The sequence below is a fragment of the Ochlerotatus camptorhynchus genome, unplaced genomic scaffold, assembly GCF_037179485.1.
Source record: "Ochlerotatus camptorhynchus isolate MF236.1 unplaced genomic scaffold, CSIRO-AGI_Acam_v1.1 ptg000176l, whole genome shotgun sequence".
Taxonomy (NCBI): domain Eukaryota; kingdom Metazoa; phylum Arthropoda; class Insecta; order Diptera; family Culicidae; genus Ochlerotatus; species Ochlerotatus camptorhynchus.
The window spans coordinates 3,622,417-3,646,971 of record NW_027040666.1 but is presented as its reverse complement, the minus strand read 5'-3'; the positions used below and the strand labels follow the sequence as shown (position 1 = coordinate 3,646,971).

Genomic DNA, 24,555 nt, shown 5'->3' with positions numbered 1-24,555 from the left:
TGGTCTATAAATTACATGACTTTTTCGAATACTGCAGCGTACAACAAGGAACGTGTACGGTTTTCAAATATACGACTAATATACAAATGGACCTCAGAAGCTAAATATATATTGATTAACATACTTTTGGCCTTGAAAAGATAAGAAGCAATAATGAAAAAAATAATCAGTTTTGTAATCGTACACAACAAAAAAAAAAATACCAAGCTTATCACAGATTTTTATCACGATGAAATTGATTTTAGGGCAAACTGGCTAAGGCTTGTCAATCAATAAGATGAATTCGAACTGCATGGCTTGAGTTGAATCAATATTGAGAACGATGCTGTTACTTACTGATGTTTTTTATGTACCTATTAGAAGCGCCAATGATTGAAATAAAGTAATGTATAACTGCGTGTACGTATAATTCTGTTTCACGCAGAAAAAAATGCTCTTGGTTGTTTCTGTTCTTAAAAAAGTTTTAAATTAAAAGAGCACTCCATTTACGTAAAATATATAAATTTAATTGAATTGCATCATTAATGCGATTGATTGAAATAAACGATGTTTGGTTTGTAACAATTATATTTTTTCTTAATCGACTTTGACTTTGAATTAACTTTGATCGCTTTAACTGAATATTTTTATAAGAGCACTTTTCAAACTGTCAATCTGTATCAGCACCGTTTGGCAAACGAACAGAAGTTCCAACTGCCTTCCCTAATAAACAAATACCATAAACGAACTGTATCCCGGATGGGTAAACTATCCCACAAATGGTTTGGATGATACCCCGAACACGTCGTTAAGTTATCTTTTATGGTTATTTTTATTAGGGTTTGCCTCCGGTATTTGCTGTTAAAATGTAAGTTATAATTTTATAAATTGTGTGGATTCTTTCAAATGTAATTAAAATTTCAGTGGTGACGTGAACAAATACCATACGACTCGTTGGTGCGGTAAGTAAACCTCCGTCAATACTACTTAATAACCTCTTTAGTATACTCGATTGTTTTGTATACTAAAGAGGTTATTAAGTAGTATTGACGGAGGACGGTAGTACATATAAACAGTAGGATTTACAAGTTTGTTTACAAAAGAAATATGAATAAATAAAAAATCACTCCAAAATTTTAGATATACAGCCATTCCATAGCAAAACGATATAGTGGTTCTCAGAATTTCGTAACAATTGGTAGTTTTGTTCCTTATCGAAACATGTTAGACCCATATTTTTTTTATTTTCTCATTAGAGTGACTATTTCCATGTTAGGGTGGTCAAAAAATCGATTTTTTTTTTCTAATTTTTCCAAAAATTGCATTTTTTTTAAATCATAACTTTTGAACCATTGAACCGATTTGAATGATTAAAATATCAAATGAAAGGTTATTAACAATACTTTTCAGAAAAAAATAAAGTTTTTTTTTCGTAAAATTGGAGTTTTGTATAGAAGAACTTTGATTGTATTTGTTTTTTATGGTTTTCATTGTTTGTAGACAATGGGTGTAACACGTTTTTATATTTTTTATTGAAAATTTAGGCTTTTCTACACAACATATCAACATATGTAACGATTTTTTGAAATGAATGAATGTTTAGAAGTTTCGCTCATTACTCCAATACGACTAGATTACTCTGCGTCTCCATTGGTAAACATGTAGCTGACATACTCACATAATCCATATCAATTTTCTGCTTCTGCTTTTATAGGCTTGTTTATTCAAAGTGAATAGTTCACCAAGTAAATAGCTAACTAGACTAGACACAGCCCTAAAATCATACGGAAAACTTGGTAGGTAAGGTGTTCGTTCGAAGGTACAATGCATGGTGGCATATTTAAGAATGAACTTAGAAGTGAAATAATCAGTAAGGAAACAAAAGCTCTGTTAATCCAACGATATTCTGTACAGCCAGTGAAACGATGAATTTTAAGTGTTCTTGTTGATGTTTGTGGGTTTCAAATGCTTTAAAGAGGAATCTTACCCAAGCTCTTCAAGTTCATGCGGTGAAGAAAAAAGTGAAATTAGATGGCAGTTCCTTCATATGCAGAAATTGATACCTCAAAATGTATACACCCGCACCCGAAGAGCCCACCGCTGGACCATCCGATGTTCCTGCTGTCAACAGCCGAGGTGAATATTGTATTTAAAAAATGTATTTACATTGGTAGCCATGAGTAAAACGAGCATGACGACACATTATAGCATTCTGAAAAATTTGTAACGTCAGGCTCGAATGTAGTGTAGTGTTTACAGTAATGTCAAATATGTTTTTTTAACTTCATTTTCAGAATCACTAGAAGCCCCAGTTTACAATCGATCAGAAGTACTGACAGTGTGCCTACTACAAACGATGATGAAATCATTCAGCAACTCAAGGAAAAGTTTCTAGAAACTCATGACAATAAAGAGAAGTATGGCATTCTCACGACTTTACCTAGAATATAAAATAACGAAGGAATTCGGTGTTTCTCAATATATGGCGGATCGGACCAAAACACTACAGGAGGACAAGGGGATAATGACGTCACCAGGAAGAAAGCTGAGCAGGGCGTCTTTAGCAGAAGAAACTCGATCACTCGTCCGTGATTTCTATACCAGTGACGAAATAAGCCGAATCTGTCCAGGAAAACACAACTATTTTTTTTCTTTGGTTTGTTTTCCGTCGATTTTGTTTTCTGTGCTGAGCACCAATGCTACCGACGCCAGGAAGGCAGCTCCCACACCTGGACCCTACCTATCGACCCATCAACCCATGAACCGGGGACCAACGGCTTTACTTCCCTTCAGAAGGAAGGCGTGATCAGAGATGCTATGCCTCAGAACATCCCGGCGGCGCCGACTAGGATTGAACCCAGGCCTGTTGGGGTGAGAGGCAATCACGCTTACCACTACGCCACCGGCGTCGCTCTAAAACGCGACTATGTTATTACAAAAAATGTTGATTGTAAGTTCATGCCATCTTCAAGGATCAATATCCCGCAACTAAAATAGGGTTTAAAATGTTTGCAAGTAACCGCCCTAAGCATTGCATTCTTGCAGGAACGAGTGACACACATACTGTTTGTGTGTGTGTTTACCACCAAAATGTTAAATTAATTTTTAAAACTCTTCAAGATAGAAAGTCACTTCCAGCTGATGTGAAATCATACCATAACTTGTTTTTTTTAAATACTTTGCACCAACCCCACCGAACGGTGTTGGTTAAAAATGAGTGAACATTGGCCAGGTATACAAAATTTGACTCCAGAAATGGTTACTATCCTGACCTGATGGAAATGTGGAATCCTTAAAATTTAAACAATGGCGTCAAGCTGACCGTTGTATCATGGATTTAGTGGAGTTGGAAACTCAAGAGTTTATAGACATGTTTTTGGAAAAGTTATCGGATTTATCTCCACATAATTTCAAAGCTGAACAACAAGGTAAATACTTGAAATATGTCAAAAGTAACTTGAAAGTAACGGAATGTATCATGATATGTGATTTTTCTGAAAACTTTTCATTTGTTGTACAAGACGCTGTACAAGGATTTCATTCGGCAAACGCACAGTGCACTATACACCAATTGCTATTTATTATAGAGATGATCATACCAAAGATTTAATGTTTACTAGTTTCACTGCAATCGCGGAGTTTACCAAGAACAACCATGTTTCAGTTCGATTATTCGTAGTTAATTGTATAAATTTCATCAAGAGTAAGATACCCAGCCTTAAAAAAATTCACTTTTTCTCAGATGGATCAGGCAGTCAGTACAAAAATAAGATAACAGCCTTTAATTTGTGCCACATGAAAAAGGATTTTGGTATAGATACGGAGTGGAACTTGTTCGCCAAATGCCACGGTAAAGGTCCATGTGATGCTTTGGGAGGAGTCTTGAAACGAAATGCTGCTAAAGCAATCTTGCAAGGGCATCTCATTACAACTGCTAATAGTACGTTCAGACTACAGAGTTATAACATGTTATAGCGCTATCTTGATGGTGGTTTCTGTGTTGCAATTAGTTGACAACCGTTATAACATGTTATAACTCTCCAGTCTGGACAGCGTTTAAAGAGCTATATAGGGGAAATGGATGTAATGTCGGCCTAAATGCCCCTAATTTGGACCCATACATAAATTCAGCAATCGACTAAATTTTCAATAGCGACCAAAAATATCCATTAGTACCGTTCCAATGCACAGTGGTCGGAAATGCCAATTTGGTGAACTTAATTGTTTTGTGGTAAAATCGTTGACTTAATCAAAAAACTGTCTTCAAATGAATTGTTCACAAAAACATTGCGCATATTATGACAACTACCAATATTTGTCATGGCATACTATGGAAAAAATAAAAAAACTAACTTTTTTTGCAAAAGAGATAGAAGGGAAGTTTTTTCAGCAAAGTTGTAGTACTCACAAAAATATGATACTTTGTAGCAGACACAAAATTTGTATGACGAATAATTTTGAAGATATTAAGCGTTGTTGATGGAAACCCCATTAAATTCAGTTTTTTAAGTATAACCTTTTTTATTACAGTTTTTCAAGTAAACAATGTTCTAAAAAAATGTAAACAACGTACAAATACATGTTTTTGCTCAAGACAGTATGTGGCTAAAATCATCCCTTTCAAAGTTATAGTACTTTTTACATTTATTTTTCCTTAATTTCAGCTGCATATAGGGGAGAAGGTGGCAAACCGGGACACAGCATCAAGTACTCTTTTTAAAGCTTAGACTCTGTACTACAAACTAGTGAAAGTTTGGTTAGCGCCAATTCATAAGTGAGTGAATAGGGACGCGTTGAATGTTCACGTGTTTGGCCTTTTTCTATATAAAAATAACCCTTTTGTTTTCACTTTGATTTATCCGCTGAGTCAAGAAGAACACAATTGTCTTGCGGTTAGGTAGTTTTATCTGTAATTTAACAATAATAATTTTTCTGAGAAGTTAACATGATAACAAATAAAAAAAAGTTTCACTCTTCATCTGTTTCCTCTTCACTGTCTGTAAAATCTTACAAAAACTGTGCATCTTCGGAAAACTCTTTGTCCTTCTTCTGAGATTTTACACGCAATCCAGTGGATCTGAAGAAACTAATAGTCGCCGCATGAGATCACCGTTTGTTGTAGCTCGTGATGATTTTGGAGTGTGATCTATTCTGAACCTTTTCATTACTTTATTTAGCGACTCTTGTACCTCTTCAGACAATTGTCCGATAGGAACATTGAAATTGAGAATTATGTCTGATCCGTGCATTAAAATCTTATGGACCGTGGCGGGCAATTAAAACCAAGGGTATAGAGCTACTAACAACTGAGCTGTTTCTAGACAATAGTTCTTGAACTTAGATACATTGATTTCTCGTCTGGAAGACAAGACCTGCAAAATAGTTGAGCAACGTTCAAACACCTGCAGGTCGACACCCAAAATCTCTGCAGGAACTGCTGCATTCTCAAAGAAACGTCGCGCAGTACTCCCATCGTTCGACGAACCGGCTCCATTCCCGCGTGGCATGTCAACAAGAAGTTCCAATTCATGTTTGAAGCGTTGTTGGATAAGCTGCTTGCGGACTTTAAATTTTTCGGCATTAGGTCCAGTACATCTCCATTTTTTTTACTTTTATTTTGTAGCCCAGGTGTAGAAAATATTCGAAAAATTTGTAACAATTTGTCAAATTTTGACAACTGGAGTAAACTAAGCACACAAAGTGCTTGTCTTAGAAAATGTTTTGTTTAAATTAATCATTTTTTGTTAAGGTTCAATTTACTTTGATGCTTTTTGGAAAATTTCAAATGCAGTTTTTTCCGACGCATTATTTCAGATTGCTGATAATTTACAAAAAATGACGCGAGCTTTTTGCAATCTAACATAATGCGTCGAAAAAAACTGCCTTTGAATTAAAAAAAAATGCATCAAAGTTAATTGAACCTTAATGCATGCATACAGAAAATTTCCTTGTTGTTCACGGATGAGTTTGATAATATCTGTTTCTATAATCCGTAATTTACCGGTCATAAATGAGGAGACAGGGTTATTTTTATATAGAAAAAGGCCAAACACGCGAACATTCAACGCGACCCTATTCACTCACTTATGAATTGGCGCTAACCAAACTTTCACTAGTTTGTAGTACAGAGTCTAAGCTTTAAAAAGAGTACTTGATGCTGTATCCCGGTTTGCCACCTTCTCCCCTATATGCAGCTGAAATTAAGGAAAAATAAATGTAAAAAGTACTATAACTTTGAAAGGGATGATTTTAGCCACATATTGTCTTGAGCAAAAACATGTATTTGTATGTTGTTTACATTTTTTTAGAACATTGTTTACTTCAAAAACTGTAATAAAAAAGGTTATACTTAAAAAACTGAATTTAATGGGGTTTCCATCAACAACGTTTAATATCTTCAAAATTATTCGTCATACAAATTTTGTGTCTGCTACAAAGTTTCATATTTTTGTGAGTACTACAACTTTGCTGAAAAAACTACCCTTCTATCTCTTTTGCAAAAAAAGTTAGTTTTTTTATTTTTTCCATAGTATGCCATGACAAATATTGGTAGTTGTCATAATATGCGCAATGTTTTTGTGAACAATTCATTTGAAGGCAGTTTTTTGATTAAGTCAACGGTTTTACCACAAAACAATTAAGTTCACCAAATTGGCATCTCCGACCACTGCACAGTGGTACAGAATGCAGATTTAGCTGGAATGATATGTTTTGAGCCTGAAATTGAAACTTTAGACTAAAAGTCTCTTCTACAAAGTTGTTCCTTATAGTTAGGCCCTCATTTTTATGACAATGAATTCTAGGGTGGTTCCTATTATCATTAAAATCAAAAATCTAACTTTTTGTTTGAATAAACTAAGGTATACATTCTTCAGCAAAGTTATAGCTGAGCTAATTTCAAGCAACTTTGTTGGAAATAACTTTTTTGTATCTCTTAAATTGGCCGATTTAGAGCTATTTTCTTGAATTGAGTTAGGGTGGCTCTTAAAAAAACAGTTTTTTTGCTCTATTTTTCTTATTTCGAATTTCTCAGCAAAGGTGTCTTCAGATAACTTTTAGATATTAAAAAGGCGCAAATTTTTGCTGCACAAAGCTTGTCAATACCTTTCGCCGATCAAGAGTTATTGACGTTTGTATACTAAAAATATGCATTTTTCAAATGGTATTATCTCTGGTTGGGGCAAACAAAAAAAAGTTTTTTTGCAGCATTTGAAAGGGCGTATGTTATTCTCAATAATATGAAAAAATTGGAGGTATGTTATTTTTTAAACTCGTATAAAATCAATTTGAATTGATTCATATTTTTTACTTTATTTGAGTATATCTTTTTTATTAGAAGAGATACAGGCAACAAATTCAGCTATAAAACATTCGTCTTTAAGAGTTTAAAAATGCTCTAGAAGATAACTTTCATGAGAATTTTCAAATAAAAAAGTTATTGCTAAAAAACTATTTTTCCAGGAACACCCTAAGTCAACTCCGTAAAATTACTCTAAAATGAGAACGTTAAGAGATAGAAAAAAATTTTCTTGGACAAAGTTGCTTGCAAGTAACTTAACTACAACTTTTTTGAACAACACATGTTTATATTTTGTAAAACAAAAAAGTTAGTTTTAAAAATTCCCTAATTTGAGGACCACCCTGACGTCTGCAAACACCAAAAGAAGGGAATTTTTAAGAACAAAAACTTCTTCGAAGACACTAAATGTCCAAATATTGAAACAAATGTACTATCTCATTTTATATAAATTTGTCATTAGAGTGGTCCTATGAAATCCATCTTTTGCCAATAACTTTTTTATTTGAAATTTATCATGAAAGTCATCTTCTAGAGACTTTTAAAACTCTTTAAGACGAATGTTTTATTGCCGAATTTGTTGCCTTTATCTCTTCTAATAAAAAAGATATACTCAAATATAGTAAAAAATATAAATTAATTCAAATTGATTTTATACGAGTTTAAAAAATAACATACCTCCAATTTTTTCATATTATTGAGAATAACATACGCTCTTTCAAATGCTGCCAATAAACTTTTTTTTTGTTTGCCCCAACCAGAGATATTAACATTTGAAAAGTGCATATTTTTAGTATAAAAACGTCAATAACTCTTGATCGACGAAAGATATTGACAAGCTTTGTGCAGCAAAAATTTGCGCCTTTTTAATATCTAAAAGTTATCTCAAGACACCTTTGCTTAGAAATTCGAAATAAGAAAAATAGAGCAAAAAAACTGTTTTTTAAGAGTCACCCTAACTCAATTCAAGAAAATAGCTCTATATCTGCCAATTTAAGAGATACAAAAAAGTTATTTTCAACAAAGTTGCTTGAAATTAGCTCAGCTATAACTTTGCCGAAGAATGTATACCTTAATTTATTCAAACAAAAAAGTTAGATTTTTGATTTTAATGATAATAGGAACCACCCTAGAATTCATTGTCATAAAAATGAGGGCCTAACTATAAGGAACAACTTTGTAGAAGAGACTTTTAGTCTAAAGTTTCAATTTCAGGCTCAAAACATATCATTCCAGCTAAATCTGCATTCTGGACCACTGTGCACTGTGCAATGACGTGTTCATCTAGATAAAATTCAGAGTTGGTTGGAAATGCTAACATGAAGCTTTAGTGTGATGATTTATTAGCTAGAGAATGATCTTTAGAAGAGGGTAGGTGGATAGTTCCGTTAGAGTACGGCAGTATGAAAATTGAATAGAAGTTGAAAATGAGCGAAGGGCCATTAAAGCGACAGTTTTTCAAGATGGACGCACATTTTTGCCTAACCCGTACGATGTACGCGGGGACTTGAAGTATGTCTCCAAGTCCACAGGCAAAAATGTGCGTCCCTCTTGTTGCTCATAAACTGACTGCGGCTGTGGAATAGTTCTAGCGACGTTTTCATCACTACCTAAAGCCCCACGCTGCGAGAGCATTTCCAGTCGATGGTGTGTTATAATGCAGTTCTTCTTTACCCAACTATTGTGTTGCTCCTCTCGTCATGACCAACGTGATCATCTCAGAGAGAAAGCAGTAGGGTGATTGTTGCGTGCTGTACCATCATCAGCATTGTTGACGGCTACTCCCGCCTTGAGTTGTTACATTCAAAGTGTTTTCTTATGTTACTTCATACGCGAAGTTAACGATTTTCAGAGTTGGTTGGAAATGCTAACATGAAGCTTTAGTGTGATGATTTATTAGCTAGAGAATGATCTTTAGAAGATGGTAGGTGGATAGTTAATGGCCCTTTGAATGTAGATAAAATTGATAAATAGGAGATTTTTAGCGATGGGCCCAATCTTAGATGCATAGGCCAACATTAGAGCCATTTCCCCTACATGGGCAATTTCTAAAATCGATTCAAAAATGCACTATGCCTTTTTCAGACGCTGATCATAAAGCGATGGAAAGAAAACTTAAAACCCGTTATAATCGTGTCAAACAAATTTCCGGAACACAGTCATATCATAGTTTTAGGCCAAAAAATGAAAATTATATTATTGTGAAACGATTCTCGTTCTCAGAAGAAGAACATTCTGTGAAACTCTGAAAGTATCTTTAAGCATGTTTTATGTTTACAAATAAAAAAAAAAAATAAAAAATGAATGAATTTTATTTCAAACCAGCCTTGTGCATACACACTAAGATTTTTTTACAGGGGTCAATATTTTTTTACTGGGTTTTTGAATTACTGAAAAAGTCGGTAAAAATTCAAATGACCGTTATCCGTAAGGAATCAATGAAATCGACCAATTTTATTTTCTATCATTAAATGGGGTTAACAGAACTAAGTATGTACAAATTCAGAACAAATTTTCTCAATAATAAATTTTCCACAGATTTTTAAACTTTTACCGAACAGTTCCGCAATTCAAAAACTCGGTTTTACGGTACTGACTCAATTAGTGTGTAGTTGGAAACCATAAGATTGTCTTATCAAAGCATTGATTCTAGTCCAAATATGAGCTACACACTAAAAAAATCTGAATTTTACTGTTGATGTAAACATCCATGCATGCAAACATTCATTTCAACTTCCTTTTCACGTAAACTAGCAGCTTGCAAGAAATGTTGCAAACAAAGGTGGAAAGTTGCATACAATATATGGAATATTGCATGACATGTCTCATAAATTTACACGATTTATAATGTAAATTTGTATGATTTATGACGCTCCATTTATGTGCATCATAGTAACGGAAATTTACACTACTTTTTTTTTGCTGTGTAGATATGGAGTTCCAAACAGTCCGTGAAAGATGTACTACCCAAATTTAATATCACCCCCGGACAAGTCACGAATGGCCCAAGAGTGTTAAAGTGACTAAAATAAAAATAATAATAATAATAATAATAATAATAATATAAAAATATTCCATTTGAATTCCTATGCTATGAATCACTGTAGTAAGTATTATTTACACATAACGCAAAAGCAATCAATAAATTTGATTCAAGTTTCTATGAATGTCATGGTAGTCTAGGATCAGAAATTGAAATAAGTAAGTAATATAACCATGTTACATTTGATATGTATCAATGGAGACGCAGGGTAATCTAGTCGTATTGGAGTAATGCGCGAAATTTCTAAACATGGTAATTTAAAAAAAATCGTAACTCAAAAACGAAGAAAAATACATCGTTGATTTTTTGATATGTTGTGTAGAAATATATAAAAACGTGTTACGCCCATTGTCTACAAACCATGAAAACCATTAAAAACAAATACAATCAAAGTTCTTCAATACAAAACTCCAATTTTCGAAAAAGAAAATATATTTTTTCTGAAAAGTATTTTTAATAACCTTTCATTTGATATTTTAGTCATTCAAATCGGTTCATTGGTTCAAAAGTTATGATTTAAAAAATGCATTTTTTGGAAAAAAAAAATAGAAAAAAATCGGAATAAAAAAAATTTCTGAATTTCTCAGACATTATTTGAAAGTCGCGTATTTCAATTGAAATTTACTGAACTGCCCTAATATTCTCTGATCTTCTCTGATGTTCACGGAAGATTTGAAAAAGCTATTAACATCCCTGAAGTTTTCCGGCCTTTCCAGAAGCTCTTGAACAATTCTGTGCACGTGGATGTAAAATTCATAATTTATTGGGTTGTTTGTTTAGACTTCCAGTCGTTTCCATCTATTGCCGCCACTTTTACTCGGATGTGAATTGAAAGGGACCTAACGAGAACAAAATAGTAGCCGTTTACGTGTTTTAGTAGCTGGAAATAAAATTGAAAGCAGGTGTCATAAATACCGAAATTAATTAAATGGAAGATAATCTTTTTTGCTGTTTATTTAAGCAATCCGCTAACAATCCAATTTCATTACTTCATAACTAATTGTTTACCTTACAAGTTACAAGAAGAGGGTGCAAAGTATGTTTTTGAAATCAAAAAAGCTGTCAGTTTTGCCTTTTAAATGTCATAATCAGCAATTTGTTTATCACGATGGGAGCAACATTTATTCACTTATAAAAAACAGCCTTTTGAAATTTGGGATCTGAAGATAAAATACATGGAGATGTAAATATATTTATATCTCATACTTATTATCATTTCTTGTGTAAATTATTGAAGCATAAGCCAATAGTATTATTCAAGATCTCTTTTTTTTTGTAGGAATTATAAAAAAAAAATATTATACAATACTCAATTATGTCAGTCTCCTTTTCGAAAATCTTTTCATATGTTCATCGAAATGCATGCGCTTTTTTAGTGATCTTATTGCATTAAAATATACCTTAAACATCCGTCTTAAAAAAAACAAAGGAGAAAGATTTTTAATTACAGCTATGAACCTGGTACACTAAGGCAAATAAACTTAAAAATTTCAAAAGGCACAACTTTTTACCGACACTTATGGATTTCATTAGCATGACTTATGACTTACTCGACGTAGTTCTTACACTAAAATAGAAAAAAATAAAGTGTCCACCTCATCATTTTTTGAATTTCGCTCATTTATGTGGTTCAAATTAAAATAAACACACTGTAGTCTTTTTTAATATCTAATTTTTTTTATTCTCTTAGAGTTTCACTTATGGAACACTAAAAAAAGTATTACTTATAGAAAAAAAAATCAATTTTTATTGAAAAAAAAAACCAGTGGCAAAAAAGTGCCCACTTAAAAAATTGATATGTTTTCAATAAGTTTCCATCGGCAAACCCGTCGAATGTTTATGTTTCGATATGTGACTTGAAAGAAGCGAACGGCTCGACCTGATCTCGACGTGATCGCATTTGATTCAGTTGAAAAAAAAAATAGAACACAATGATTTCAAAAGCAATTCCCTTGTGTATCCGAAAATTGGTGGTTCGTGAAGTGCAAAGAACAGTATTAGCAAGGCAGCAGATGGTAAAATTCTTCTGAAACTAAAATCGTCGCCGTCTCGTAGCACAGGGGCAGGCTTGCTGAAACTCCTCAAACTCACTTGAGGTTTTGAAAAACTCTTGTCCTGCGAGATTAGCCAGCCCTAATCTCGAGTGAGTGGCGGCAGGAATATGGAAGAAGTAAACAAAAACTCCTCGAAAGAGAGGGAGAATGAACTTCAGCGAGAGGATGATTTGACGTGAGGTGCGCTTTTCGAGACTCCATATGACTTTTTTGTTCGACGCAAGAAGCTTATAGCGAATTCGTTTATTATTCAGTTCCAACCTGGATCGGGTATCAAGATTGGGTCTGCTTGTTTTCTGACAAACGTCAGTTTGCTCGTTTGTTTTTAAAACCTAGCTCAGGTTGAGGTTCGCACTGACAAAAAGTTCGGTTTCGCACTGGGTTGGAACTGGTGTTAACCCCGATAATAAACGAATTCGCTATTAGAGTTCACCCAGAGTAAGAGTGTGTGATAGAAAACATGAACATGAATGGCAGCAAACCTCACTCTCATTTTATCCCCCTTCGCTCACAAGCTCTTAAGCTCAGTTAAATTATTTGGCAGTAGGCATTCTACTCCTCAGAAAAATGTTACGCTCGGCTCATTTCAAACGAGTGAGGCTCCATCAAGCCTGCACAGGGGTTGAATAGCTAAGTTCCTCGGAAGCGCCCATTTATCAGCAAGGCAAACAAAGCCAAACGGCAGCATGCTTATAAGCTCCTAAAGTTTTGGAAAACGGTTTTCGTTCATTTGAGCCTTTTCCATTTCCCAAGCGTTGACAGCCGAGTGGTCAGGACATGGGCCCCATAATATCAACGTTCATGGTTCGATCCGAGTATGCTCCGTTTTATTATTTTTTGAACATCAATATTTTATAAGGGATTCCGATGAATTTTGGCTAAAAAGCATAAAGCAAACTTATACATATTGATAATTGTTTTCTCTGAGTGCAGGTTTAGATAATTGTTAATTAACAAATAGCTAGAGTAAGAGGTTTATTGAAAGTCAAATTATCGTTGAGAAAAAGTAGATTCGAGCAAACGCACCGCATATTCCAGATGTTCCAGTTTTTGGCATAGCTCTCAAATACAAGCACTTACATATTATAGAAATGTTATGTGCATTGTTATTTGAGCGTCTGGCATATTAATGGATTACCAGTCACATAAACTACCCAACAACATTCATGTTGTAATAATATTGAATATCGTTTTTTATATCGTGAACTGCAATTTGGCCGTTCACCCATTTATCGTTGAGAAATAGATGACAGTTTTTGTCATCCACTGGTCACTGGTCACTATAAATGCACTGCTAAACAATAAATTTCACCCCATTATCCATATGTGAGATCTCGAAAATGTATTAAAAATAAATATATGATCCAATATTTTTGATCAAAATTTTCGTTGCCCTTTGCTTTATTTTCGTACAATGCACTCATATTCTTTTTTGAGTGTACGAATCTTTCATACTTTTTTCTATCGATACAAAAGTTTCGTTTTTATTTTATGAATCATTCGTTCGCAATACCAAACAAAATCATTTATAACGAAACTAGATTCATGACAACTACGAATCTATTTAGATGCAGATAATAACGAATAGATTCGTGGATTTCGTTGTATAAACTAAATTTTATTTCCAGTTTTAAATTAAACAATCTTTTAGGTGTAAATTAAGATTTTGAAAGGCATCATAAGCTAAATGAAGTGGTTTATTCATGTCAATAGTATGCAGTGTTAACATTGTTCTAAAATGATCTTTTGATTTCAAGCAGCATGTGTCGATTTGTCCTCCTGTGCCCGTCTTTTCCGACTAGTTAATTTCAAGTATCCTGAGTAGCTGCAAAAGGCCATCGTAAAATACTTTCTTCGGGGGTGACTGTTCGTTTTCGGTTCGGTCTGGGACCAGGTCAACTTATTGTTGACAATACACTGTATTACCGAAATCTCAACGGCTGAACGTTTGGTAAAAAGTTCGGTGATTTGTCACTGTTTTTATTTCACATAATATCTGTGAAAAATCACGGAACTTTTTACCGAACGTTCAGTGGTGAAATTTCGGTAAATTTCACATAAATCAGTGAAATAATCTTGGTGTAGCTTGTAGCTTGATTTCAATGTTGTTTCAAGTGCAATGAATTCTAACAAAAGTTGTTTTCCCACACCATGTATCCATGTACTACAGAGCTACAAACGTTCTTTGGATCAATCATATCAACAGGCTATAGTACTTCATCATGATTACGTATTTGAGGTGTTTCATAATTGCAGTCCAGTAATCAGTGGCATTTTTGATTACACTATCAGGCAGCTGAACTGCATGCAATGGCAGGGTATTCAAAATGCGCTTGTTCATAGCACTTATGTGATAAAGGCTTCAAACTTTAGCAAAGAAAAGAGGTTATCAAGATTTGACGTCATTTCAAGCTGAACAATGCATTAGGTCCTAAGAAACATTTACAGATTCTCTTCGTCAATTTTCTCTTTGCATCCTCAAGGCCATGTTAAGACATTCCCAGCTAACTCCCAGAAACTCCATCAATGTTACTTAGGACCAAATACAATGTTAAGCTTGCATTTGAACTTTAACAACAACGTACGACGTGTTACTATGATCAGCTGCAGTCCTTCATCCCATATTGCAATGCTTCCGATAACCGTTGTGATAGATCGTTATTTTTCTGTCGTTGAGTGCCTTTCTATTCGTCTTTTGTAAAATGTCTTTTACGCTGCTGCAAACGATTTTTTAAGACACACGTGACATCGTTTGAATTAATACGTTAGTCCAATAATGAACTGCTTGACCCTGGGCAAGCTAATAACCCAATAGATAGAACAAGCACCATTCGAAAGCTATGACGTTGAAGAGTCACCGTAAAAGGTCTCCACCATGTCAATCATGCGAAGTACCTACACTGTACAATGCACATCGGTGTGCTTAGAAGTCCTCTTACAGTAGCTTTATGCTATGTTCGCACAACGGTCTTGTGATATGTTTTAAGGCAATCTTGATGACGTTTTTCTTGATGATAATTCTTATAATACCCTTTTAACACGTTATAACTCTGTTGTTCGAACACGGCATTAGCTTGCCTTCTACTTCCCCAACCACTACCTATACGCGTAGCAATATCTACCAAAGCACAGTAATACAAACGTACTTGAAAATCCATGTCAGAAGCAGATTTCTATTTTCATGCTTAAAAGCTCATGGTTTGAAACTTACACATTGTTATTCAGAACGTACTCTTTCTCCATTATCAAGGAGAATTATTCACACTTTCTCAATTCTGGATTGCTTTTATTGTGATATCACTTTTCCAAGGTATAGATTCACTTGCTCATACCACACTTGTTCTTGTACGATATCTCACTCGCGACCAGTTTCCGTCGAAAACAAAAAAAAAACACTAACTCTTATTACACAACCGAATTAGCTAGCCTTTCTTCGATTCCGGTTCCAGTGAGACGATACCTTGCGCGATCCGACCAAACAAAACATTAAAAATGAACTAGTTCCACTATGTGCAGTTTGATTCGAACGGGTCCAAGAATATACAAAACGAGGCGATAACAAGTCTTTAGCACTATAAAACAGAACAGTGCCTACTGCGATTGCGCAGCTAAATTCGCGCTGACTTGGCCGACTGTGATTACTAATGTTTGTTTTCCATTCACACAAGCTCAAAGCAGGCTGGCATCGTTTGTGATCATGACTTGATCGAGAGTGCCTCGCGTGTTGGTGAGAGTCTTCTTCGTTAGATCTAAGGTACACTGGGATGAAGAGGGCTCAAAAGCGATGGTTAATGTTTGATCTAGCTACACCACGAATACGTTTTGGTATGTACGACCAAATCCAAGAAAATGTTTGCGAAATATTAACATCTATATGTATATATTTGTATTCAAATTTGAAAAGTTGGTGCTAAGCGAACACCCTCAGCAAGAAATCAACGGAATTCATGCTGATGTATCAAATATCGATGTACTCAATTGCAGAAACAGCCACTATGGATGCAAATTTGTGCGCACATTCTGATGAACAACAGGTCATCAACGAAATATTGCACAACCAATGGAATGACCTATGTAAATCTGTTTCGATGTAATGTTCAACAACCTGTTTTGTTGTGCAAATTTCAAATCAAATCCCAATTTTATGGTCAGATAATTCAGAATACATTTGCCATGTTCAAAAATTCATTGAAAACTATCTGGATTTCAGCCGCATAACATTACAAGAAACATAAATTTAGTAATCTGAAACATTTTCGTTGATAAATTATAAAACTAATAAGCATTTTCACCTACTATAATTTTCAGGCGATAGTAAAGGAAAACAAACACTATGAACAAAACATATTCGTCTCGCAATATTGCTCATTTCCTTCGACAAATTAATTGAATGAGTCTACAAGAATTAAAAAAAAAAAACTAATTTTATTTGCTGTTTAATTACATGGGTAATTTCAATTTGATTCCATAATGAAAAAAAAAATACATTCTCGTAAAATGTCGCTTGAAGCAATTATTTGCAACGATTTCACCGTAGTAGAGCGAAAATCAGATACTATTCAAAAGTTGAACGGCTTGATCGTCAAACTTCCCCCAGTGTACCTTATCGTGAGCCGCGGCGGCGAGACCTGTGTGCGTGTGCTTCTAACGGTTGGAGCTTTGCGGAAATGTTCAACTTCAACACTACACGAATAGGCTGCAGAAACCTTCGACGGTCAGGTCATTACGAGTCGAGTACGATCAATCACTTGAGTTGTATTACTACCGCTGAATGCTATTCTGTTCTGACGCTTTTGCTATATTGCTGGCGACCGGAGTGATGACTGATAGCTGTGAAACTTGACGCAAAAGTAACAGTTTTAAAATCTAAGATCGTTGTACAAAGTACAACTTTCAGATGATAGTTGATTTGGACGTTGAACTTATTTAGATGACATGTTACGCGTCGTGTGTAGCATTAGATTATTCTTGTTTTTCCATACGGAAATTGAATGTTGGACATTTGTCAAGTCGTTTACAACTTTCAATGAAAAATGTGGTACAGCATCTCGCAATAATTTTGATATGTTTGTTTCTTCATTTTCCAGATTATTGGGATTTGAATGATCGAGTATCAGATAAAAAGTGGAATATAATTTATATGTATTAGAGTGATCGTACATCAATTTGGAAAAATGCTTGGATGAGGGAAAAAAGTGCACTTTTCCCATAGTAATTCCCAAATAACTTTTAAACGCCCAGTGCAGATTCAGGTTACAAACAAATTCTGGGAGGATCACAAGATTTGATTTAGAATCAATTGTGATGCATGGTGCAAAATTGATGATTTTCAATTTTGCACCATGCATCACAATTGATTCTAAATCAAATCTTGATGATCCTCCCAGAATTTGTCTGTAACCTGAATCTGCACTGGGCTTTAAACGCTATTTGGGAATTACTATGGAAAAAGTGCACTTTTTTCCCTGATCCAAGCATTTTTCCAAATTGATGTACGATGCTATTTGTACTTACAGACAGTTATCTCACTTACAACTTGGGTTGACCACTTTTAACTGAACGTCAAGAAAATAATAAGAAATGAACCAGCCTACGGCTGAAAATCTCTTTAATAAGCAAACCATAACCATACGGAAGTAAGAAATTAGTTTATTTGTAAACTGATATGGAAAACCGACAGCTTTCTAGGTAATACTGCAGTTTTCACTACATAGTATCTGGATTTGGGTACCCTCCCAATAAGCATTGAATACTAAATAGGAGCTTATTCAGGCAAAAATTTGCTTCTTCAGCAATAAAAAAATGCATATACAGATTTCTTGCAGTTTAAATTGTTTGATGGGATTATTCTCGCCAGCTTCACCAATGTTGAATGTATCTTCAGTTGATTGATATCAGCCATGATCATGATCTTCTTAATTCATTAGTAAAGTTTGGTCCAGTTAAAATCCGGAGGTAAGAGATCAGCCATACGTCGGGATTCGTTTGACGTGAAGAACACGTTAAGTAGACAAAATTATGGTTTTTAATTGTAGGTACATAAGACAAATATAAATTAAACTGGGAAATGTGGGACTGGGAAAATAAATAGTTTTTTTTAGAGCCTGCTACACAAAAAAAAATGTGTTTATCACATTTAAATCTTATGGTATAATTGACTTCGTTTTTTTCCTTGATTTGTTTTCTGCCGATCTTGTTTTCCATGCTGACCACCAATGCTACCGACACCAAGGAGGCAGCTCCCACACCTGGACCCTACCTATCGACCCATCAACTCACCTTCACAACCTTCTCGATAATACCTTTGGGCATGTTTTTATCGATGACCATCACCAAAACACCTACCGCGTACTCGTAATAGTGTCGGTTGTCTGTCCATTTATATCGTTTGACCAACTCTGGGTGATAAGCGGACACCCATTTACGCCAAAAACGGCTTAATTACTTCGCATATTACTGTTCGCAGAACCAAATCAGTAGGATTTCTCTACTGGCTGTTTCGGAATCACACCGACGCAGTTCGCTCACATGGGAATGGGAAAAATCTTCTTCGCACAAACTACCGTGGGAACTCTTCTTTGAAAGGGGATACTGGTGTCTTATTTATCTCAGAAACGGCAAATCAAATACACTGATAATTCGTCAGATAACAAATTTTATTGAACATGAGTCAAGATTAATTTAAAGGATACTGAATTTTGTTGTTGAAATCTTCCTCATGGCTTACATGCAACTAGTGACTGAATTCAACGAGATTGTCTTAATTTGTTCTTTATGGAAAACGAAAGTAAGGAACAGGATCGATGATGGTTGTGATACCTTTTCAAAACTAACAATGCACCGAATAGTAATTACAACTATCTAAGCTTGATCTAAATTAGGTGTACATAATTACCGTTGCGTGATTGAACGAAACGAAACTGTGATTTGACTACCAACATGACATGACATATATAGCTGCAACAGTTGATCCTACAGCACGGGCGGAGTTGTTGGCAAAATGCCGTGCATGAAGATGTGCTGTTTTCAGTTCTCAACTCGATTGGGAAGCATTATAGTTGGAATTTCCTCCATGGTACGTGTTAAAGTGCATTTGGCTTATCTGTTGGTTCAATTAACAAAGTTAAAATGTTTCCAGCTTCAAGTTCTAATACCAGCAATTGTTCTCATCGGTGTCGGTGGAGCAGATCGACTGAAAATTGTGGCTTCCGATATGAATGACCACATTAACGATTTTGGACAAGATGCAATTTTCATATGGCTTCTAAATTTTACGTATAGCGATCCTAAAGGAATATTTCTCGGAACTGTGTTATTTTGTGGAATTCACGCATTGTGTTGTGTTTTGATGATTATTGGAGCTATAAAAGTAAATGAAAACCTGAAATGCGAAGTTAAGTAGTGTTTTCTAACGTGTTCTCATTGTAGTTTCAGAAATATTTACTTACACCATTCATTTTCATGGATTTCTTAAGGTTATGCATTCTCTCACTAACACATGTCATCGGTATGATGGTAATCAAGAAACAGCTTAACCTTGGGGATTTGATAGCAATTACTATTGCTGGTGGATTTGGATTGCGTGAGTATTAAGAGATGTGCCTTTCGAGTTTCAAATATTAAATCAACTGTTTCAGTTCTGTTATTTTATCTATGGGCTTGCGTTGTAGCATTGTACCAAATATTGGGCATTGTAAAAACGGAAAAATATCGCAAACTTTTCGGAAACGACCCAATCAGTCGAAACAATATTTCTACGGCAAACGACGAGAACACAACAAATCTTCAACCAACTGTAACAACAAAGGATAAATATTTCACATATAACTCAAACTTCTCAAACGAATATTCCAAGGATAACGTTCACGAATATACTAATTGAAAATGCTACGCAACAAACAAAAATCAAGGTAAATATAGATTTGAGGTTAGATCTTTGCACATGAATCAATTTTAATTCAAGCAATATGCTGTTCAAAACTTAACTCATTAAAAGAAATAAAAAATCCTGAATCCAGATTTTTGAAGTTTTTTTTTTTTTTCATTATTTCAGGATTTTGACCATATAAGACCTTAGAATTATTTTACTGCATACAATGTATGGAATATTTCATGAAGTGTCTCATAAATTTACATCATCTATAATATAAACTTGTATGATATATGACGCTCCCTTTATGTGCATCATAGTAACAGAAATTTACACTACTGTTCCGAACTGTGTATGAATATCGTAGGTAATAATGGGAACTTAAGACCATATTTGCCACGTCCGGATATGCCCTGGGTACCCTGGTGAAGTGGTCAACTATTGGTATGTGTCAAAACTAATCAAGTGACACATGAAATCACAGTAGCATTCTAGAACAAGATCATTAGCGGTGACGGTGGATCTATATTGGTCATATATATTGTAGGCATCTATAACATTAAATATTCTGACATTAAAATTGCATCTTGCCCCGATGGTAAACTATTTACGAAAATGCTGCTATTTGCAAACGTAAAATCTAAATTTATTTACTTTTTCAAAATATAACCTACACACTTAGAAAAAAATCATTTAAATGTAGGTTCTATGAGAGTGACATATACGAGCGTCAATATTGACATAAAATTTAGTCATAACAGACGCGAAATTCAGATCATTCAAGTGTACTTTTCGTCGAGCAACGAACTTTTCAGTCTCGGAGCACCTTATATTTTATGTCAAAGACGGATTCCGTCACGTGTAAAATTAGTTGTTTCTAAATGTGTAGTAGTGAACTACACACTTAGAAATAACTAATTTTACACGTGACGGAATTCATCTTTGACATAAAAGATGAGACGTAAACCAACATGTTAGCGTTAGCGTTAGCGTTAGCGTTGTTATGATATACTTCGTAGATTGGATACTAGCGACACTCAAGTCTCTTCTGAAATTCTCAGTTAGACTACTTTCAGGAATAATGCTGGGGAGTAAACATTGGTTCCAATCTAAACAAGAGTAACAGAAGCATGACTGTCGCTATTCCCGGCCACGCCCATCTTTACCATAACTAGGGATAGGGAAGGAAATGTTGATGTAGTACTTACTTAACGAAAGGCCACCGACTTAGCGACACCCTCATAAGTGCTACGGAGTTGGAGGGTTGGGTAGGGTATTCGGTTAGGATTCACCTCAAGTTGGCGATGCAACCAAAAGTATGTATTGTTTATTTGTTGTTTATTTAATCTCTCGATAGCCGGCTATCGAAAGAACATATTAATTTTGTTTAGTGATAATGAATTTTAAGAGTCATGACGGAGAGCTTGGGATTAAATCTATGATTTTCTGTTCAGTAAGCAAAAACGATCCCTCCAGGGTCATCGAGCATCTCAGAACCATAACGCTTCGCGACAATACAGGACTACGTTTTCGCTTGATATGCAAATAGTTTCCGAGGTTAATGTTCAATATCAAATATACAAATGATGGTGGCGATTTATTGTGCTGTGGAAGAGCTTGGGGTTAAATCCATGATTTTCTGCTCAGTAAGCAAAATCGATCCCTCGAGGGTCATCGAGCATCTTATAATCCACAGCGCTTTGAATAACTATTATTTACGATAATTACATGAAATAAATAAAATATAAACTACAAACAAAACGTGACTGCTAAAATCTCAAAAAGATATTCTCACAAATATATTTCACGCCACCAGGAATCTCAAAACCATTAGACGCTATAATGATACTCTGCACATGTTAGACACAAGAAGAGGCCAAAAAGCAAGCGTCCGACAAACAAAACCCGTCAAATCCACTTGCAGTCACAATCAACGATTCTACGAATCGCGAGCGCTCACGAATCATAAAACCGCTGACTGCGACACTCTGAAAGCGAAATTGACAGGCTCTATGTGTCAAACACCCAACCATGCAACCATTCTTCATGATACACTTTTTCTGCCTATCTTTCTATTAGGCCTGTGGACATGTGTTAGCTTCGAAACTTCTAACCAAACTGGGTAAATTTTCAGATCACAAAAAAAAAACTTGAAAAAAAAAACTTTCAAAGGTAATTACAAGTAAAATAAATATTGATTATTTTACGCAAAAACGAGCAAGTAATATTAAATCTCTTGTATCATATGCTAATGCTAATTGACTGTAACAAAAATAATGTGCTTAAATAAAATAAAATATTAATAAAATTATATGCAAAATTTACAAGAAGATCATTACTTTATTGGTGAGAAGTTTTTAATAAGCCCTCCCAGTTCCTCTGTATACATAACAAATCTGATACTATAATCAGAATTGCTCAGTCTGCATGAAGCAGCCGATTGCATCAAGGAAGTTCTATTAACAACCAGGAATTAATCGTTTGAGGTATACTGAAGCATTAAGAAGGTGATATGTGTCACTATAGGAAATCATCATCGTTGCAAATATAAAGAAATTAAACATAACCCTTTGCTTCAGTACCGTCAACCTCCATGTCCATGGGGAGGGAAGACGTAAACCAACATGTCATGTAACACTAAGTGCTCCGAGACTGAAAAGCAGGGATCGGGTGCTACTCAATTTTTTCCGAGTAAAACACACGCTGTTGTGAGACTGCACTTTCATTTCCAAAGAGACGTGAAAGAGCACGTGCTGCACAATGCACATTTCATTTTTCTTGTGTTGGAGAGCTGCCGCTCCAACGGTTTTAAATCACTTTCTCTCTCTCTTTGTTTCTCCGACAGTGTATTTTCTCTATAACTGTAGCGTTCGATTGAAAATGAACCAATACAACTATTAAATTGATTCTGTGAAAAAAAAAATCTCGTGCCCATCATTTGAAGAGCCCCTTCCTCATTCGAAGCTCATTGTCACTGTCAATTAAGTCACCCACTATCATTTGATATACGACAGTGGAATGTGGAAGAAACCCATCAAAATGGTCCCGAACAGACAAGTCGACCCGATGTCGGATCAATGTAAGGCTAATTTAAGGTCGATGTCGACCCAATGTCGTGTTGTTGTCGGGTTAATTTGGGGTTTATGTCGGGTCAATGTCGGGTTAACATCGGGTTAGGGTTTGATAGAAGTCAGGTTGGTGTCGGGTTGGTTTAGATTTTTTGCCGGAACGTCGACCCTTGTGAAGAAAATTACACATCGATCTTTAAAAAATCTCTTTAGGAAAAGCATCAAAATTTGCATTTTCCTACGCTTTTGAATACTATATAGGGTTACGGTATGTAATGTGGGTCTAGTCCTTTCATTCGGCCTATCACGCAAATAAATAATTAATTAAGGAATATTACACAAAAAATAAGGAAAATATTGATCACTGATGGTTGATAAATGTGTACCACACACAAATCAATTTATATCACAACATTTCAATACATTTTCAGCTCTCGTAAGTAATAAAACTGGTTGAGAATATCACAATGTTCGGAGTTTTTAGCCGCCATGACTTATAAGGTTAAGATGGGAAGGTTGACTGACGATCATCAAATGGCCTGATTATGGCATTTATTGATTGGAATTACCTGATAATACACACTAGACGTAAAACTTACAGTTGCTGTTTGAATATTTTATGTTTATTTTAATTGTTTAACAACGTTTTCACAAGTAAAACATGGACCCAACTTTAGGGACACATTTCTTTTCTATGTTCCTAACTATGGCCCATGAAATTCATTTGACAGCATATAGCAATAAGAGTAACGTCAACAATGTTGTTTTGCATTTGGATGATAAGGAACGAACAGGAAGGGAGATTTTTTCTGCCAAACCTGTATAATGAACATCACAATGTTCTGATTTAGATATTCTGCGGTCAAAAGACGATAAGCGAAATTTTTAATTTTTAATTTTTAAATTGAGTGATTTAATGTAGTTTTCGTAAAATTTTCTGGCTGCATATTAGACCGAGGTTAGGGACGTATACCCTAGTCACTGCAACATATATTATATGAGTGTAAAAATATTCTGCACCCAGCCTTAAAAATTTAAGTTAAAATATGGAGCCATTCTTGTAAATCTCTAAGCCACGTCTCTCCCCATTGAAAAGTGCTACTCCCGTCATAACACCGTGCACTACTCGATTGTGCTATACGCAAGTAGCACCTGAAATCTCTCTCTCCTTAGTCTCTTTCTCTTTCCAAATATAAGAGACGCGCTCCCTTATTTTAGAGTAGCACCAGTGTTTTTTGCACCAC

General features: G+C 35.0%; 2 protein-coding genes across 2 annotated transcripts in view; one reads left to right on the top strand and one right to left on the bottom strand.

Annotated features, from left to right (window-relative positions):
* LOC135701751 (ATP-binding cassette sub-family G member 1) overlaps positions 1 to 15,970 on the bottom strand; it is a 51,665-nt gene extending 35,695 nt beyond the window's left edge. The window contains exon 1 of the mRNA XM_065222668.1: positions 15,585 to 15,970. Coding sequence (XP_065078740.1) covers positions 15,585 to 15,616 — 32 coding nt within the window. The 5' untranslated portion in view covers positions 15,617 to 15,970. The remainder of the gene's footprint in view (positions 1 to 15,584) is intronic.
* A 3,394-nt stretch (positions 15,971 to 19,364) lies between these two features.
* LOC135701706 (uncharacterized) lies at positions 19,365 to 20,339 on the top strand. Its single transcript, XM_065222562.1, has 4 exons — positions 19,365 to 19,448; positions 19,512 to 19,742; positions 19,802 to 19,955; positions 20,011 to 20,339. The coding sequence occupies exons 1-4, from the start codon at positions 19,374 to 19,376 to the stop codon at positions 20,253 to 20,255; spliced, it is 705 nt and encodes a 234-aa protein (XP_065078634.1). The 5' UTR covers positions 19,365 to 19,373; the 3' UTR covers positions 20,256 to 20,339.
* Positions 20,340 to 24,555: the final 4,216 nt, after the last annotated feature.